At 39.7% G+C, this 18,886-nt stretch overlaps 1 protein-coding gene across 1 annotated transcript in view; it reads right to left on the bottom strand.

The window, feature by feature from the left end:
• Window positions 1-18,886, bottom strand: part of pdlim5b (PDZ and LIM domain 5b) — a 34,736-nt gene that overhangs the window by 10,007 nt on the left and 5,843 nt on the right. Inside the window, exons 3-5 of the mRNA XM_038733550.1 lie at window positions 10,676-10,827; window positions 2,641-2,674; window positions 1,675-2,306 (exon numbers count right to left, since the gene is read on the bottom strand). Coding sequence (XP_038589478.1) covers window positions 1,675-2,306; window positions 2,641-2,674; window positions 10,676-10,827 — 818 coding nt within the window. The remainder of the gene's footprint in view (window positions 1-1,674; window positions 2,307-2,640; window positions 2,675-10,675; window positions 10,828-18,886) is intronic.

Consider the following 18,886-nt stretch of genomic DNA (forward strand, 5'->3'; position numbering starts at 1 on the left):
AATTTAATGTCAGAAGTCCTAGTATGAGCAGCATGAGCACGCGCGCGTCTGTGTCTCAGGTGATTTGAGGCGAATGATGATCAAAGACAGCACGAGTAAGGCTATTCTTAGCCAAAGCAGAATATGCTTGGCAGTGATTTGTCAAGCCTTGAGTAAACATACTGACAACAGTAGCAGATGGAGCCAGACAGATGCAGTGCTGGGTGACTTTAGCAGCCCTGTGTGCTGACAGGCCTGACTGCAATGGCTGTAAAATGAATGAACTGCATGAGCTGACCCCCACTGGATGTCATGTGATGATTCAGATATGGATTATTTACAGGATTTTGCAGTTTATTTAGATCTTGAAATGAGCATGTCCTGTGAGTGGATGAGCACGAACGTGAGGTTTGTGAGGGTTAGCTCAAAGAGGTGCAAGCATGCCGTTGGTAATCATAAACCAGAGAGATGCGAAGGCTATAATCACATTCCACATGGTTAGAAAGCTACTGCAGCAGATATATTATCATTCACAGCACTAACTTGGTGTCTGTCTCTTCTTCCTCCTGTGGGCAAAGAAGGGGTAAATGGAAAAGGATTGAAGGCAAGAAGGAGCATGAACAGGAGGTTTGAGAAATAGACCCTTCAGTGAAAGGCCCTTCTGAGAGAATGTGCATAGAGAAACCACAGAAACCACAAGCATGCAGGTGAGGACACTGACACACACATGCTGCAACTAATACGCTCTACCTCTACAAGCTGACAGCCCAAGGTTTCAGGCAACAGAGAGACTGAAGACATTAACTGCTGTAATGAGTTTATACTTGCTATGAACGTGTCAATTATCTGCATGGTGTCTTACACTAAGTAGTTTTGTTCTCTGTTCTCACATTTAGACAATTCCTATAGGATATCTAATTAAACCCAGAATTGAAAAAAAATTCTTTACATTCCTACACAGACTGCTCTTCTGTTAACTCTCTAAGTTTGTAAAACACATACAGATAAAGGTAGGTTCACAAATGTGTTGAAGTGCGAGGCCGCTTGCTCACTTAAAGCCAATAAAAACAGATCTCTGTGACCTATTTTTTCAGGTGACAGAGTGTAAAGAATGAGTGGCAAATCACTTAAACCTAGCTCAGTTCACTCAGTAAAACCCGTGAGCCAAGCCCTGCTGAAGAAGTCTGGTCCAGCCAAACTTAGCTTTGTCTCTTGTCCCTAGAAGCACCGAGCTGCCAGGATTGTGGCTAATTAGAAACAAGTGTTACACCAGAAGTGCCTGTTGGGCAGGCTGTGTGTTTGGCAGAGCTGCGAAACCCACTGTCAATTATAGATAGGCAGGCGGTAGCATCAGTTAGAATGTTGTCTAGACCCTTTCCAGATGCCCTGTGGAAGATTTAAACAAGATGTGCAGCATGCCTGGGATTTTCCTTGTATGCAGCTGTGTGAAAACGTAGATGACGGGCTGTCTCAGTGTTAGCTTTACAAATAAGAGACATATATTGGGGTGAAACTGGGCATGAGCTGATATAGGTAGAGCAGAATGGAAAATCACATTTTCTGCAATGCATTGCTTCAGGTAGACTGCAAAGCAAACACCTCCATCAATTTATGGACTTCAGCTGTACTCATCAGATTAAAAAAAGGACAATGTTAGAAAACATATGGTAACTGGATTTGATGAATGGTACCTACCCATTGAAGTGCTCTGACAGCCCCTGGCTCTCCAACAGACCTCGTCTCTGTCCCATGGCCACCTCACAAGCATTGGTATTGGAGTAGAGGTTGATAGGTGTGTTATAGACAGAGGGCTGTGGGACATTAGGATTGGAGGAGGGGGCTGTCACTTTGGCTTGAGAGGAGGAGGGGGCTATCACTTTGGCTTGAGAGGAGGAGGGGGCTGTCACTTTGGCTTGAGAGGAGGAGGGGGCTGTCACTCTTGCTGGAGAGGAGGAGTTGGATGAGGAGGAAGAGGCGGATGGGGAGGTGAAGGCGGAGCGACCAGGACTGGGCCTGGGAAGTGAGTTTGCTGGAGCTGAGTGTGGGGCAGCGGGGCTCGACTTCAGTGGAAATGGAGGCTGTGGTGGTTGAGAAGGGGCAGGTGGTTGAGAAGGGGCAGCTGGCGTGAAAGCGGATGATTCGGAGGGAATGGAGGCTACTTTAGGGGCAGCCGGTGAGGAAGAAGCTGTGACCACACTGCTTTCCCCACCAAAAGGTCGGGCTGTCTTGTTGTATGCAGGACTGGGCTGACTCAGTGGCTTGGTGTATGTGGTGCTTGGGGCAGGGTGAGTGATTGGGACAGGCTTAATGATTTCTTGAGGTTGGTCCTGGATAAAGGTGGACACACAGCATGCACACACAACAAATCCACAATCAACTCATGCATGTAAACCAGCATTCCCAGAAAAACTGCACAGCAATCACATCAATGTTAGCTGTGTTTCACGCTGCTGTATGCTTGTGCCATACAAGTTTAAGAGGTGCTATAAAATGTGGCCTCACAGGGCAGTTATGCACACCAAAACAATCTGCATTCTGACATAATCTCAGAAGGGCACAATAAGCATGCTCACTTTTAATACACTGGTTTATATTTTCATTTATTTATTTATTTATTTACAACATAACATACCGTTTTTACGTGAATATTTTCCTTCTTACCTTAGGCACTACATCTTTAGGGGCACTGGAGGGTCTGTGAAGGCAGAAACAAAAATTATAAACACAATGTCTTTACAGCAGCCATTCATCATTTTGCAATAAAGTTTATTTTCTGTACATTTAAAGACTGGACATGCCATCTGCTGTGAGAATCAAACTTCACTTTCTAGGAAGCATCGACAAAGGGTCAGATTATTTAGTGTCCTCTGCTGTGTAGCTTTCAGGGAAACATTTCTGAGATGGTGACATTTTCCAGTATATAACCTGTCACTTACGAAGTAAAACTTTTCTTGGCCACACCCTGGTCTTATTATTCTATTCTAGAAGAATTTTCATTCACAAAGTTGATTTGTTCAAGTTTCTTCTCTTTTTATCCTCAGATATACATGATTGTATCCTGAATGTCATATCCTCAAAACATCCCAAAAAGTACACATGACTGAAGCAGCTTTCACAGTTTTATCACCTATGGGAGAGGAGAGCGGTCTGTTCTCTAAAGATAAAACCCAGAAAATATCCCACAAAACTTTCATCTCCTACTTTTCTACTGTCTACCACAATATTCACATTTAAAAAACACACACGCACACACACTTTACTACGTATTGTGTATTAATGCAAATCAGTGCAATTCACCATATACCCCCCTTCATGTCACACAAGTAAGTCATGCAAGTCCCTGTTAGATAACTTAATTGTCTTAAAAGTTTTCCACTAGTGAAGCCTTCAAACTGAAATGCAGACACATGCCTTCGTTAACAATGTTTCCTAAATTTAGTCCGGACATGCAGACAATGCATCCCAAATTCCTCATAAAAAACAAAGTACAAAAAAAGCAGACAGTGAGTCAGCAAGGCTGGTTCCGGACCAGGAGCTATACTATTTCCGCTGCCGTCCTTCCTTTCTCTGCCATATTAGGTCAACAGTCAACAAAATCTAAGGTATTTCCTTTCTGACTGAGCAGAGGCACAACAACTGAGCCTGCCACCGGTGTAATTAAAGAACCCCACCCTTCAACCAGATGTTGATGTCATCTGTGCCCATACTTGCATTTACAGTTTCCACTTAGCAGTTAATATAGAGTATGCTTATTTTCCAATGTACTTGTATTATTGGATGTGCTTATGGAGAAACAGCACCGCTGTGCCAAGGAAAACAGCAAAAGGTCTAAAGATCAAACAGCACATTCCATTACAAATAGGACCCACTCTACAATGATGCAGTGTGTATCTGCCATTGGAGGACCAGAGTGGGGTATTTGGGCGGATTCACTCGCTATATGTGTTTTCCCCAGAGCGGACTGAGCAAACACTTGCTAGGGTGGTCCTGTGAACATCTGCTCGGCTCAGCCCCTCTGTGCTGTCCTGCTCCCTGCCTAGCCGGACCTACTTTTGTTCTGCTATGACAAAGAGACAAAAGCTGGTGTCCAAGTGTACATATACATGGTTAATCTCATTGTCACTAATTACTATTATGCATTATTATTACACTAACTGGTCTGTCTGCTGCCATCAATTCTGTAATGCAGCATTATTTATGTTTCATGCATTAACTTTTATTCTCAGGGCAATTAAAACGGCTAGAAGGTCACTGAGAAAAGCCATGATCGCATAGGACATAAGGACAGGACATAGGATGTACAATGTGATATTTTATGGGCTTTCTCTGTTGATTGAACTAAACTTATTATAAATACAAAAAAACTAAATCAGTGGCATTTCCAATCTTGGCAATGTTTATATTTGTAATATATCTGGTGTATCAGGCTGCTTTGCTGGTATGCCTGACCCTGTTGAAGACACAGTCATGACTTTACTCAGGATGCATTGATTTATTGGATTACAAATGCTAACATCTACAGTATTTATTTGTGGACCAAATGTATAGACTATATACAGAAAAATATAATAAATAAGTCTGAGATTTTTTTTAAAAAACTGCAAGTGTACTTGGAAGAAAAAAAATTTAGTTGAGTGTGGTTTTCATCAAAAGGAGACTTGTCTGTGCGCACACACACACACACACACACACACACACACACACAGCTCCAGAATAAGAGAATGAGGAGGTTAACCGGAGCAATGAGCCGGAGGGTAAAGCAGGCTGACGCATTTCCACACTGCCCGTGTCTCAATGAGGGCCAAGTGAAACAGTCTGGCATATGGCATTTGACTGAATGATGGAGAGGCTAATAGACACAGCTTTCTCAACATACACTCCTTAACAGTTTAAAAACTCACATAATCCATTTTTTAACATGGAGGGCAAACTGCACACAATTTTCCCCCTGTTGTTTTCACTTCACACGCAGTTACTGAAGCAGAAAACTGCAGATTCCATAGAAACATCTTTAATGATCTCTTGTAGTAACCCTCTGACTCCAAGCATCTGTTGCTTTATACTCTAGTTTACTCAGATCACATTAAAGCAGGCTGGGAGCAGGAACTTCTTACGGATCTTCTACGATATGTGGGAGGATGGAGATGAGTAGAATTCACACACGCTATTAATGTCACGCACAGGTTACATTATTCCAAAACCTTGTTGAACAAGTTCTCCCCTCTTACATTTAATGTGTGTAATAAATGTTAAAACTGGGATCCGTTTTCTCAGATTTACCGCTGCATGAACATTTGCGCCAAAGCATGGAGAAGAGGGAAAACATGGAGAAAAAAAAACATAGGAAAGCAAATCAAAAACTCCAACAGAGGGATGTGGAATTAGTGGGTGTGGAAAATAACTTTTCTTTCTGTATTTCTGTTTTTCTGTGCAGCCAGCCTATCCGCTCTGTGGCAAAACTCACAGCTTGTGTCTGGCACACGGCCTGTCCTGTCTCTCCATGGCTCCTTTCTTTTTCTCACCGCTCCCTCATATTTCACCAAAAATGAGAATCTTGGAAGAGGGAATTTTCTGCTTTAAAGTAGAGCACACAAGGACATTTCTTTAGAAGGAGTCCGAACAAAAGGTTTTAAGAAGGGCAGAGATTTAAAACTACAAGTGCAAACTGTCGTGGAAATTATATTCCTGGTAAGAGGTTAGGCAAATAATTGAGTTACAACGAACCGTTGTCTTTGAAGAATTTAACAAAAGAGAATAAACAGAGAAGTACTACAACAAAATCAGCTGGACCAGAGATTCTGGCTCCTAAGACAGTCACTAACGTCTGGCCCAGAGCAAAGGTCTGCATGATCATTTACACAGTCTGAGTATCTATGTTTTGGGGAACAAACGATCCTTGACTGGTCCCAGTCAAGGAAGGAGAAGAACAGCTAGTGAGAAAACACAAACAACAACCCCACATCCCTGACCTAAACCCCACACATGTGGACAGACTTGAATAACAAGAACAATAAAAAGAGAACAGGTTAAAGATTTAAAACAATATATAAGACATAATAAAAGGAGGAAAAAGCACTCTTATAAAGTACTTGCATAAAAGATTATAAGTGTAAGAAGAAAACATTTTCCTTCCCCTACACAAACTATGACAGAAATGTGACTTCTATTCCCAGAGTTAAAGCTTATTAACATGTTACTGGCCGGCATGTTGCTGCTATCACTTGCCTGGATACTTCACTAACATGGTTATTGCCCATGTCTGATGTGTTTGCACTCACGCCAAGTAGGAACCTGGTGCGCTTGTCCGTATCAGCAGTCATGTGATGAAGAGTGTTCCTGCCATTCCTTTCATGTGCCTTGTCATGCCCCTCTACAGCGCTTTACTGTGTGAGTGATGCTCTGGTCATGTGTGCTTTTCTTGGCAAGCAAAACGTGGAATAAAAGTTAAATATTCTGATTTGCATTTAATTGTATTTAGTAAACATGTATACTACTTCTTTTCATTTCATATTCACACAAATTGTCATGCTTTGTTCATAATACTTTAAACCGAAATAAACTATTCATTAATTAATTCCTAATCAAACCCACATTAAAACCAGCTCAATGAACAAAGCGGGTAGTTCTCCTTGAGGATCTCTGAACACAGCAACAACAACAGAACAAACTGAACAAACAAATGTTTCTTCTTAATGCAGGTCCAAGCAATGTAATAACAAGCCCACTATCCTTTCTTACTTTTCTTCCAACCACCACACCACATCTGGCTAAGGCAGCCAGGAGTCAGCGGGGGCTCTGGGCTACATTGGATTGTCCCCTACTTCACCTTGTTATAACCATTTCACAAGACTTTTTGGGTGTACATTGGCCATAAATGAGAATATATGTAGATTTAACCTACAGCCGCCTATCTGACTCATGTTTGGCTATAGTAAGTGGCCCGTGGGCAAAAAAACCCCCATCTGTATCATATACTGCAGCTACAGTAGTGTCTGCGCGTGTGTGTCTCCCAGAAACAGCATGTGTTCTGTGGCACATAAATATGCACACAACGTGGAAAATACACAAAATATGAAACACTCCTGTGCTGTGGGAGCCGACATGAATTCTTGTGTAAAATATAAACAAAAATGGTTGCATCGCAGAGTTAGCAGTGTCGATCTGTATTATCTTTGAGGTTTTGGAACAAGGTGCAGCCAGCCACAAACTCTCTGGAGTGGTGTTTCATTGTGCTGTGCAACATATTTCAATGACAATAAATAAACATCAATTATCATACTTTCCAAAGGATACTTCCCACAGGCTGCCTGTTGTAACTGACTGTTAGCTCCTCAGCAACAAAATTCACATGACAGTAGAACAAAAAGCACTCAGAAAATTCACAGAAGACTACTGATTACCAAACACTGGAAGTAGTATCAACCGGCAACAATCACCTATCATGGGGTCTATTTAAGGCCTTCGATTTACTTTTTACCAACATTTTACATTAACTATTAAAATTGAAAGGTGATAAGGTGTCATTGTTTCCCACATATAGTAGTGACGGTGGTATTTATTATTTCAACATTTAATTCTACTGAAGTCTCAAAATTATTTTAGTGTTTATTCACAAACTAATGTAATTCTGCTGACCTTGCTTTTCCCTACACCTCTATCTCTTACTGCACATACCTGCTTGCCTCACCCCTTTCTGTTTCTCTCTGCCTGTATGTGTCTACTCTGGCCTTTCTTAGTCAGCAGTATTGCCCAAAAAACCCAAAACACAACTCCAATTGTTCCACCTGTGATCTACTCTTCACGGCAGTAGCTGAAGAGTAGATGGAGGAGGCTTGTTGTTAATGACATCGTCTATCGAAACCAACATTGCAACGAATTACATCTTTTCCTGACACCACAGTCTTGGAAGGAAAAACCTTGTTTCTCCTTCTGTCACAACACACATCGCAGCTCTTTGCTCATTCAGACTCTTCTTGACTTTCTTTTTACAGTTTACTGGGTAGTGGAGCGAGAGGATGAGGAGGGTCAAAGTCCATTTCCTCCCTGATGAAAACATGTTTCCCCTCACCTAGCAACAGGGAAATAACTTAAACACATTGGCATCAATGACCACGAGTGCCTGTCTGGCATTGCTTGGTATGCAATACTGAAATGGTGTAAATTGGATGTTTTTTTGTATATTACAGCATTTCTAGCTATTTGAAATATGGTATCTGACAGTGTGTGACAGTCATTTTGTACTTCTATTTTATTTACGCTAGTTAATGTACAGCTGTTGGTATTTTTTTGCATTAAATGTTATTTAATGTGTGATTCCAGTTTGATTAAAGCACATTTAGATTTCATTATCTAGCCCTTGATAGTGAAATTTTTGTGTTTGTGCTTATATACATGTTCTGTTTCTGTGAACTTTTTAAATAAGTAGGCTAAAAATCAGATGTTATTTTTACACAGCTGCACCATATAGGTTTAGATGCATTAGTGTCTTTTTAAGGAACAGCCCCGATAATTTGAGCTGTGACAAAGTGATGTAATGGTACTAAACTGTAGTCACATTAATCATCTCTTGGAATGTTATTATGACCTCGATAGTCTTATCAGTGACAATCGAAACCATAAATCAAATCTGAGAACATGCAGAGAGAGAGTGGTATATCATAGAGCCCTGAGCGGGACTGTTTTCTCAATCTCGCTCCCACTGGATTTCTGACCATTACTACCCGTTCCCGCAATGTGTGTGTTCCATCCCACTCAAGAACGTAGTCATATTATGTACTCCTCTACTTTAATTTATCAAAAAGTATTGTGGTTAATATATTGCTTTGCTTTTATACTGTATATTGCTTTGGTCTTCGTTTCAACTTCGTTTGTTGTCGCCATCCTTCTATTCAGCGCTAAATTGTGCTCTACAAAGTTTAAACCACCCGCTCCCACAAGAGTTGCGTCCCAATGCAGTCCTCTAGTACATGACAGAAAGAATTGTTAGGTACTTTATGACAATAGCATAAAAGGTCAGAGTAATATAATATATTTAATTAGTAAAAAGGGCCCATTTCTAAAAATACTCTCTAAAATTATTCTGTCACTTATCAACACCGTATAAACCGTTTTCTAAAAATGCACAAAAACAAAAATTTTAATTAAGCAAACAACAATCATTTGTAACGAGGAAACCATTGTTGTAGTTTACATGTGCTGTGAGACCAGAATGTTTGATGTTTCAATGAGCATCCATTACCCACAGTAGATTACATGCAGCTGTGCCACGAGGCTATTTTAGGACTATTTTCCCACGATTAAAGCAAAGAGGCTCCTTTCTCCTTTGATGTGGCGATGGAATGACAGGACATGCAAACCAGGCTTTGAGTTTTTCTGTCAACATGTTTTACAGCTTGGGAAGTGTGCGTGCTTTGCCTTCATTTGTTTGTGTCTGACACTAAAGCGACTCTTGTTTATACTTGGCTGTAGAAAATTAACTGTGTTTGGCTAAAGTGCTCAGCTAAAATTCCTTACAAGGGATCACTCTTTTTCTTTTTCATTTATTTAAATTGAATTTGATTGATTGATCCATTCATTCATTCATTCATTCATGGTCAAATAAAAGGAGGCAAGATCTGAGATAGGTAAACTGATCTTTGACATTCAGTGCTGCCTGCAAAAAGTAGTGTTAAGTTTGAGTTACTTCTTTGTATTACAAAACTAACTCAAAGTGTCCCTGTGAGTGAAACCTGGGCCTTCTTGCAGATGGACTATAAATGGTGTTTGGACTGAAACTTTTCCTTGGTGGACCTCAGTTGAATCCTTGTTTTCTTTGGTTTGAGGGATGTATTAAGGAGAGGGCTTTACAGAGGGCTATATGAGGAGGGTTTTCATTTAAAGTTGCTCCCAATACTGCACTTGGGCTTTAATACACTCCAGAGCACCAGAATACCAGGGTCTTGCTTTTGTCTAATGAAAGAAGCAGAGGAGTAGTTGATGAACTCAGCTTGATCAAACCAAAACTTTGATTTTATGACTTTTACAGATTTTGTGCCATACACAACACAGTCAGCAAAAACACATGTAAACCAATAGTTAGAGAGCTGTGTAGCATTGATATGCAATATAGTTTCTGATGTGTTTAAGTCTACTCTTTAGGACATGTCCTTGGTGGAGATCCAGCCACAGGATTTCTGGGCCAATAGTGGAACTAGGACTTAACCCTCAATTCTATTAACTTGCATTAAATGTGTTTAATAAAGTCTGAAATGTGATGCTACACTGTAAATTGTACCATTGCTTTGTGTTAAAATAAACATTTCTTAACACAAAGGAATCACTATAAATCCAATATCATGCTAGCCTATGTACTCCAATTATACTGCAGATGACAAGGTACATAAATCAATGCTACTGTGCAAGAGACATTAAGCAGTCTTTTAAACATTCCCAAACTCCCTGGAGTTCATCTGTTCCAAATAATGAAAAGGCAACTTGGATACAGCACAAATAAACTTAATATGGCAATCAAGCTTCCAATTGCCAATTAAAGAACATTTTGTTCATCTGTTCACTGTCCTGTGAAAAGTAGCTTCAGATACATATGGTAGCTCTTGGCTCTGCGCGAATTCTTCACACAGGCTTAATTAAACACTGGTAGGCAAGGACAATGCAGATAATGCTGTAGTAAATGAGTGCTCATGTGTGCAACTGTTACCTCTGTAGAGTGAGGCTGAGATTGCCTGTGCAGGCCTTAATCTTGTTCTGGGCCTCTAGGTGATTCATCCGGTCTGTGGAAATGCCATCAATGGACAGAATGATGTCTCCAACATTCATGTTTGCTTTGACTGCCTTGCCTCCATCAGTGAGCTGCAATGACATACACAAAAAAAGTTCATCCTGGACATACAAGCAAGGAGGAGTTTTCACAAAGAATTTAGTCGCATCAACCCCGTCTCTTGCGCTTTATTTAAGAATGATCTGTGGTAGCATTTGGAACTTTATGGTTTGCAACTGCAGTTTAAAATTGTACAAAAGAAACTCAAATAATTAAACATGTTGTGAATGCATATTGCGTTGATGTACTTCTTGGTTGTGCAAGAATTGGGCTCTCCTTTCTGTTTCCTGTCTTATGTAACCTTTGTCAGATAAGATAGGCATCTTATTCTCTTCACAACATTACAACAACCATGGGACAGGATTCTACACCCACCAAAACAATCTGCACATTAAACAAGCTCAAGCATCCCCACAATTATGACTCACTTAATTGAATTTCAATTAAGACAACTGAGCTCTATGTATTTCAAAAATCAAAATCTGAAATTTCTAATTTACACATATATTTAGATGCTGTATTCAGTACTTTAAAGAGCACCAATGCCAATGATTACAGCACCAGGTGGTGTTATGCCTCTAAAAATTGCATTTGGGAAATGTAAGTCTCTCCAAATCTTCCTTGCTGATCCTCCGAAGTTCTGTCAGAGTAAATATCATACTGAAGGTTGGTAAATTTTAATCTTTAGTTCTTGCTTTTGCTGGTTCTCTTAAGGACATTCAGAGGCTTAAAGTCACTCCTTGATTTTCTCTGCTGTTTGCCTCATCTGTTGCAGTCATGCTGAAAGTTTTCCTTTAGGAGCTTGATGTATTTAGCTCCACCTCTTCCTCCCAATTAGTACCATTTTTGTCTGATCTCACAAATTCATGTTTTTCCTGCACATTCTAAGCCTTTGTATATCGAGTACATGCTATATAAAACTATGTTAAACTGGTATTTCTGTATTTCAAACTCAAAACATGTCCATACTATTCGTTTTAACTTACAATACATAATTAAAGGGTTTGTCTCATATTTTCCAAAGCACATGAAAAGTGAGGAAAAGCTTAATACTTGTAGCAGCATTTAATACTTCGTAGCTTTGACTCCAAGTATGGAAGCAATGGCTTAAAAGCTTTACAGCTGTCTTTGAGTAGCGAAAGGTGGGGTTCAGGTTTATCAGGTATCCCTTTCCACCGCGCTGAGACTTGCATTTAACACACGGGAAGTAACAAAAATCATGACGATGGGATGACTCTCTACCAGGTGTGCTTTACACAAGGCTATGCACAGCTCATCAATTACTCAACACACTGCTAACACACTCAGAACCTGTAAAACAAAAAAGGAACACTGTGTACATATAATCGTATGCTGGCTTTGTTATGATCATAATCTCCATGTCATCTCTCAGCAGTGTGAAAGAGCAAAGCCTGTGTTGCCTGAAGCTTCAAATATTTTAGCAAAATAGAGTAGAAACTCAGGTGAGGTAAATGTGTTGAGAGACTGAAAAGTGAAATGAAGAGGGTGTGAAGCATGATTGGAGGAAAATAACCTGTCAACTCTGCTGAGTGTTGATTATAAAATTGGAACTTAAATGTAAATAGTTAAATGCTCCAACACTGCCATCTAGAAATCCCCACTCTCTTCCCCACTGCTAAAGAATGCATTCAGTTTAGGTAACTCTATAAGACTTTCCCCTGGTTTAAAAAAGGAGCCAACGAGACATAAATAATGTGCCATTGTGTTAACCCTCATAATACAATAGGGGGAAAGAGTGGGAGGGAGGGAGAGAAAGAATGAGGAAGTGACAGTGGCCGACACATTTTCTCTGGAGCCGTGCTTCCCTTGTGTCATTATCAAGTAGATCAGTAGCCGGAAGCGTTGAATGCCTAGCTGAGGCTGATTTATGCATACCAACTTCTTGGAAACCTATAGTGCAGCCACATGCTTAGTGTTACTCACAAAGGGCAGGGTACTAACTATGCAGCCATTAACACAGCTTCAAATGACTCACTTGCTCACTCAGTGTCCGGCACAGATGTCACAGTCACACCTGCCAGCATTTAGTTTATCCTGACTCATTTACTTTCAATAAAATAAGTCATTGCTCTTCAAAGCAGAGGCTAATACAAGTATAAGCACTCTTCAGAGATCGCTGGCATCTGCTGGCTCTGTCTTACTCTACTAGACAGCTCCAGAGGTCAATGGCAGAAAAAAAGCTGAAGGATTGTCGAATGAATGCATTCCGGCGACATGAATTTTTCCTCTCTGTCTCCCTGTGTCTCCCGGCCTCTGCCTGCCTTTATGTGTTTGTATTTGTTAGAGAGGAAGAAAGAGAGTGAAAAACAGATCTGAAGTTCTCTCCTTGTAGGGACGTGAGAAAAGACAATACCATACAGCTCTATATATGGTAATTCCTCAAACACATACTATTTCAAGGCTTGAAGAGAGGAGTCTTGTACTCTTGTAACATACTTAGAAAATGTGTGTTTTTTATATGTGGCTAACAATGTTTAATGCTTCAGTCTGTGATGAACAGAGAGCACTTTATAAATACCAACTTCTTTCAGTCAAAAGCTGTCTCTGTCACATGGTTAAAAAACAAATAGATGTTACAGTAAGAATCCCTGGCATCCGCAGTCTATAAATAAAAATCAAGAGAGGTCTGAAGCACTCGTGACGGAGAGCAGATAAGTAATGAACTGGAACTTTGGCTGTTCTACTCAGGCTTTCTCAAGAGAGCAGGATGTTTTAGCAACATGTTTTTACCACATACTATTGGCGTTTGCTAGGTCAATTAGAAGAAGTAATCCAAGGCAGTTTCACACAGTATACATTAAAAAAGTTGATTTTAAAGAGTAAAATTGCAACTACCTAGGGCTAGGGCTGTGTGGTCATTTGGCAGATGGATCTTTCCAATTAAGGGTCTTTCCAACTGCATTTACATGAATGGGATTCCAGCCACATAATGGTGTGGCTGCTGTGCTGCTGTGTTCCTCTCCACACTGCTGATTTTACTTCTGTGCAGTTTCTGGTAATGACTAGTTGTTCCACACTACACATGTAAGTGCATCTGCTCCTACAACTGTAGCTTGAACAAAGTTTATTGCACAATACTTGGCGGCTCTGCCTGAGGGTTTATGGCATATCCAATAGTACACTTATGACATTACTAGGTAAAAAGACCCTTAATTTATTTGTGGTACAAATGTATTTGTGGAAAAACTTCATCTTCACCTCACTGTAATGAGATGAAGAGGGATTTTGTACCAGACTAATTCTAAAAACAAAAACAAAACGTGGAGCAGAAGCCTAGAACAATTCCAGTCCATTGCTTCCATGTGTCTTCAATCCATCGGTTATACAGACGGAATCAAATACATAAAAGAATAGACTCAGGAATTAACTGATCCTTAATAAGGCAATAAATTAACAAAGAAAATAAAGTATTCTATAAAATTCATTATTGGTGAAAACAAGACAAAGAGATGCTGTGTGGAGAGAAAGCGGCTTTGTTAAGGCGAGAATTATGACATACAGTGCCTATCCAGTCTCTGTTCTATGGAGTAAGCTGCTACCAACCCCCCCCCCCCTAAAAAAACATTGAGTTTCCCCTTGCTGGATAATATAAGTATGTCTTCTTCTAATACACTGGATTTCAAAACAGATTAAAAAACAAAAAAACAGACACATTCAAGGTAAAGTGACACACGGTGTTAAGATAACACTTCAGCACAAGTGGGATACTAATTATCTTCCATGCTGGTGTACCTTCCTGCCTTCAGTTAAATTATGGAGTAAGGAAGCAAGGAAGGAAGGAGGGCTGTGGTCTTTTTCACATTTGAGAAGTCATGTTACAGGAAGTGTCTTGTGGTGAGGACTGAAGGCCTGTGAGATGCATGTCATGTCTTTGTAGGGTAGACTAAGATGGAGGGCCTTATATGGAAAAGACTTGGACCTAACATTATGCCATCACACACAAGGCTAAAGCAGATTGACTCGCTCTTACTATGTAATTATAAATTTGCCTTAGACTAACTTGCTTCAGTTATAAGTTACAGTGTGAGTTTTGTTTGTGTTTTGTTTTTTATCCAATGAATTCAAAGTGTCTGAAAACCTGACTGATTACTTTAAAATGTTGTCTCTTAATTTTGAACCTCATCACACAACACATTGTGTTCCCTTTTCAGGAGTCAAGAATGTGGTTCCTGCACACATTCAACCTGTAAAGCTCAGCAAAAAGGAACAGTTTAGCCTATAGAATTATGGATGAATCCGACAGTACAGCCCACAGCAACATGCTGGGCTAGCACAGGCAGAGGCCATAAAGTACAGTTTCCTGTCAAGAAAAGTCCTCTCTTTTACCCTTGCACACCTATAACACCTTGCGCAAACTGTTCAATGTTAAAGATGAGAAGTACAGCAGCAAACCCTACAGCGATTGGGAGGAGACCAAACAGCAAGCCAAGCCAAACATCCCCAATAAGGGCACTTGAACAGAGGTAGACCCATGGTCGTCATGGTTTGACCCCAGTCTCTTACTACATCAATCAGGCTGGTGGAAAACACAAGATGCCAAGCGGACCTACATACGAGCTCTTAGTCAAATCGCCATGACAACGCAAACAAAACAGCACAAAGTAGTACCAAGCCCAACACTGAATACTGAATGCTCTTCAGTCAGGTCAGAAACAAACCCGGCCCGACTAGCGCTGCTGAGGCTGATGATATGAAAAGGCTTTTAGCCATGGCGGGGGCCTGAGCCAAGTGCGATTTTCCATGGACTGCATTTATATTGCACCTTAATCCAGAGAGTTCTGCAAAACACTTAATGCTTTATAACATGGGATGCCTGTTATCAAGCATGAGTGACTATCTTGATACCTTTAATCAAACTAACCTTTAAGCATGGGATCATTTCTCCGTTTTCCCAAACAGAGAAAATGTGCATTGTTCCTTTAAATATTTTTCATCACAGCAAAAAGAATAAAGCGTGAGTGTGAATCAAAATCAAAGTGACAGCTTGGTTATTCTTTATAGCTCTACCATATAGCATTAGGGATATTAAAAGCAGATGCCCTCAATACAACTCTTGACAGACACCAGGGAGATCATACTGGGATCAAACACATACTGCAGATAACAGTTTTCTACTAAACCCATGTGTAACCTGAACACATCTTTAAGACCCTGCATAGAACCATAGATTATTAAATATGCTGTGTGAAGTCAAACGTTAAGCTGTGAAATACTGGATGGACTTAACTGGTTTTTATTAAATTCCAGTGTCCGTGTAAAATACTCAAGATATTTTAAAACAAGAGACAGATAAAAATACAGACAAACAGTTTGGCAGCTATGCAGCACTGATCGCAAGCTATCTGTCTCAATGTTTTCCCCTAATGCCAGGAGACTTCTTCACTGCTTGATTTCATTTTTTCTGGATCTGAACTGAAACAAAAGTTATGTCTCATTGTCAGACAGAGCAAGCCAGAATATTATTTATCCAATGAGCTACACAAGATTCAGACTGTCTGTATTCATTGTAAATCAATGACAAAAATACAGACAGAGTTCCTCTAATGGCAGGGATGCTACAACTTTCACATCAGCACTTGCTACCACATATTGTACTCATTTTTATACTCAACACTAACTTTTTCTTACCATTAGAATAACCTGATTATGAAACCAAATAAGTCAATACCCATTAATCTGTTCTTCTGATATTTTAGTTGTGAAATCATAACTATTGTATTCAGAATTAGCTGAATGTCACTGGAGGTTATTCTCACTTGATTGTACTTTTTAAACTAGTAATAATAATAATAGTAAACAGAAACAGACCTAGCAATTAGCAGAAACTAATCTGCAGGTTTGCTCAGCCGTACAAGTTTAGCACATGCTGGATTCAATGTGCCATAACATGTTCAGAAAAAAGAAAAAGAACTGGTGAGTAAAGGATAGGTTCACATTCAGATCCATGAGCACAGCGAAGGGTGTTGCAAACTAAATTAAATTCACAATACTTGGAGAAAGTAGAAAGAACAACAGCTGTCTCAGTCTCATACTCATGCCATTAACAAGCACCAACTGAATCATAGTTTTCATTTCATTTCTTTTATGACACGTATTTACAGTTTACAGCAAAATATATGATACCACAATAAACATCTAACATTATTGTTATTATTATAATTTATCTCATAATATTTGCCAGCTAACCAATGTGGGGCTATCCAGCTCAATTCTCTTAAAACGAATGCACAAAGAATCCCATTTACCCTTAATGTTGGTGTGGGTTGCCAAGATACACTACATCATCACATTCCTCTTCTTTGAGAGGCACCAAACTCACTTTTCACAGAGTTCGGTCTAGACCTGCTCTCTGAAAAGTTCAATGAGATAATATCTGTTATGAACTGGCACTACATAATTAAAATTGAAATTCATAAGCACCAGCTGTATAAAATATGATACAATACAATTCAACATCCCTGCGATTAACAATTCACTGAAAGAAACTCTAGTGTTAATTCATCATTTCTGAGGCCCTACATTGTGGGTGGTATGATGACTTTTACAAGTTAATTTTGCTGTACACAGCATGAAACCCAGCTCAATATAACACAATACATTATGATATATACACTCCATCTCTTTCTTAGATGTAGTGTTACTGTAAGGCCAAAGCCAAATATTTCTAAAAGGCTTCAGAATGACAGGCTGTGGTTGACTTATATGCAACCAGCCTCATACTGTAATGTGCTGTATGTAATTTTTGGATCAGTTACATATGGTAAGCACGTGTAAAGTCATTAAGTTATTATTCCATAGTAATTACATCGATCTAAGCAAAAATAAATATAAGCATTAGTGTGATAGCAACAGATGCATATTTTACTGAAAAGTCAGTCTATTTAGCATTGTGGGTCTCTAATGAACCTTAAAATAGGTCAATGGTCTACACAATTTTCTCATCACTCATGTAATGAAGGAACTGGTTTAAGTGTTGGCAGATGTATCCATGTATGTACCTTCTACTCACTTACTCCTCCCTTTTGTAAATACAGTTACTCCTTTTAATTTAGATTACAGATATAGTGATCATTACAGATTATTTAGATGGAGTACTGATAGATCTGACAGTTATCAGATTTAAGAAAATGTAAGTATCAAAATGGATACAGCTTTACCACAACATAAAGAGAACGTGTCCAGCATGTGTTATGATGGCTGTGCCTTATGTGACATTAGGTTTTGGAAGATAAATGGACAAAAGGGAGACTTATCCCTGGCACCTGGACAATAACAAGAAATCTGAGCCATTTATGGTGCCATTTACTGATCATGCGCTGGCATGAAAATTTGCCACAGGAAAGGCACTAGCCTATAATGTGATGGAATGAATAGCTGCGAGAGTCATGTTGCCTGGCTCAGCAGTGCAATGACTCAACACAGGACTGTTGGTGGACACTGATGGTCCATAGAGTGGAAATGATCAAAACTACCACTTGTGATTTTAACAGATGCAAAGCTTCTGTCTGTTTTTTTGACACCTCTTGCAACTCACCTGTCTCATTTTATTTTAAACTCTTTAGTGAAAACATGACTTGACACATATATGCTACAAATATCACAGTCAGGGGTCAGGTGCCCATCTGCTTTCATTTTTCCTGCGAGTGTTATACAGTTGAGTGTGCATACTGCACCATATCGACAGAACGGTGAACCTCTCGTCAAGATAAGTACATATTCAAGTTTGAATAGTAAAAATGCAATGTGACACTAAGGTCAGTGTACCCTTGTAGTCTCAGGCCCTTGACAATTCAAAGTGAAACTGCACTGGGCGCTTGAAAATGGGAGGGGTATTTTGAACAGATGTTCGCCTTGTGTTTTTTTCAACAGCTGCTGCTAAATTTGAATGGGAAAGGCAAATGGCCAATTTGATGCTGATTTTGTTTATCTTTTCCTCTCTGGAAATGCTTGCAATTTTTCTTTTTTTATATATATTATTATACATGAAGGTGCTCCGCATTACTGTATAATCAGGTGACAAGTGTGGAGGTGCTTCATCATGTATTGTTTTTGAGATACGTTGACAAGATG

The sequence above is a fragment of the Micropterus salmoides genome, unplaced genomic scaffold (genome assembly GCF_014851395.1).
Source record: "Micropterus salmoides isolate LMB-PRFRI ecotype aquatic unplaced genomic scaffold, ASM1485139v1 Ms_hic_scaffold_20, whole genome shotgun sequence".
In the NCBI taxonomy this organism is placed as follows: domain Eukaryota; kingdom Metazoa; phylum Chordata; class Actinopteri; order Centrarchiformes; family Centrarchidae; genus Micropterus; species Micropterus salmoides.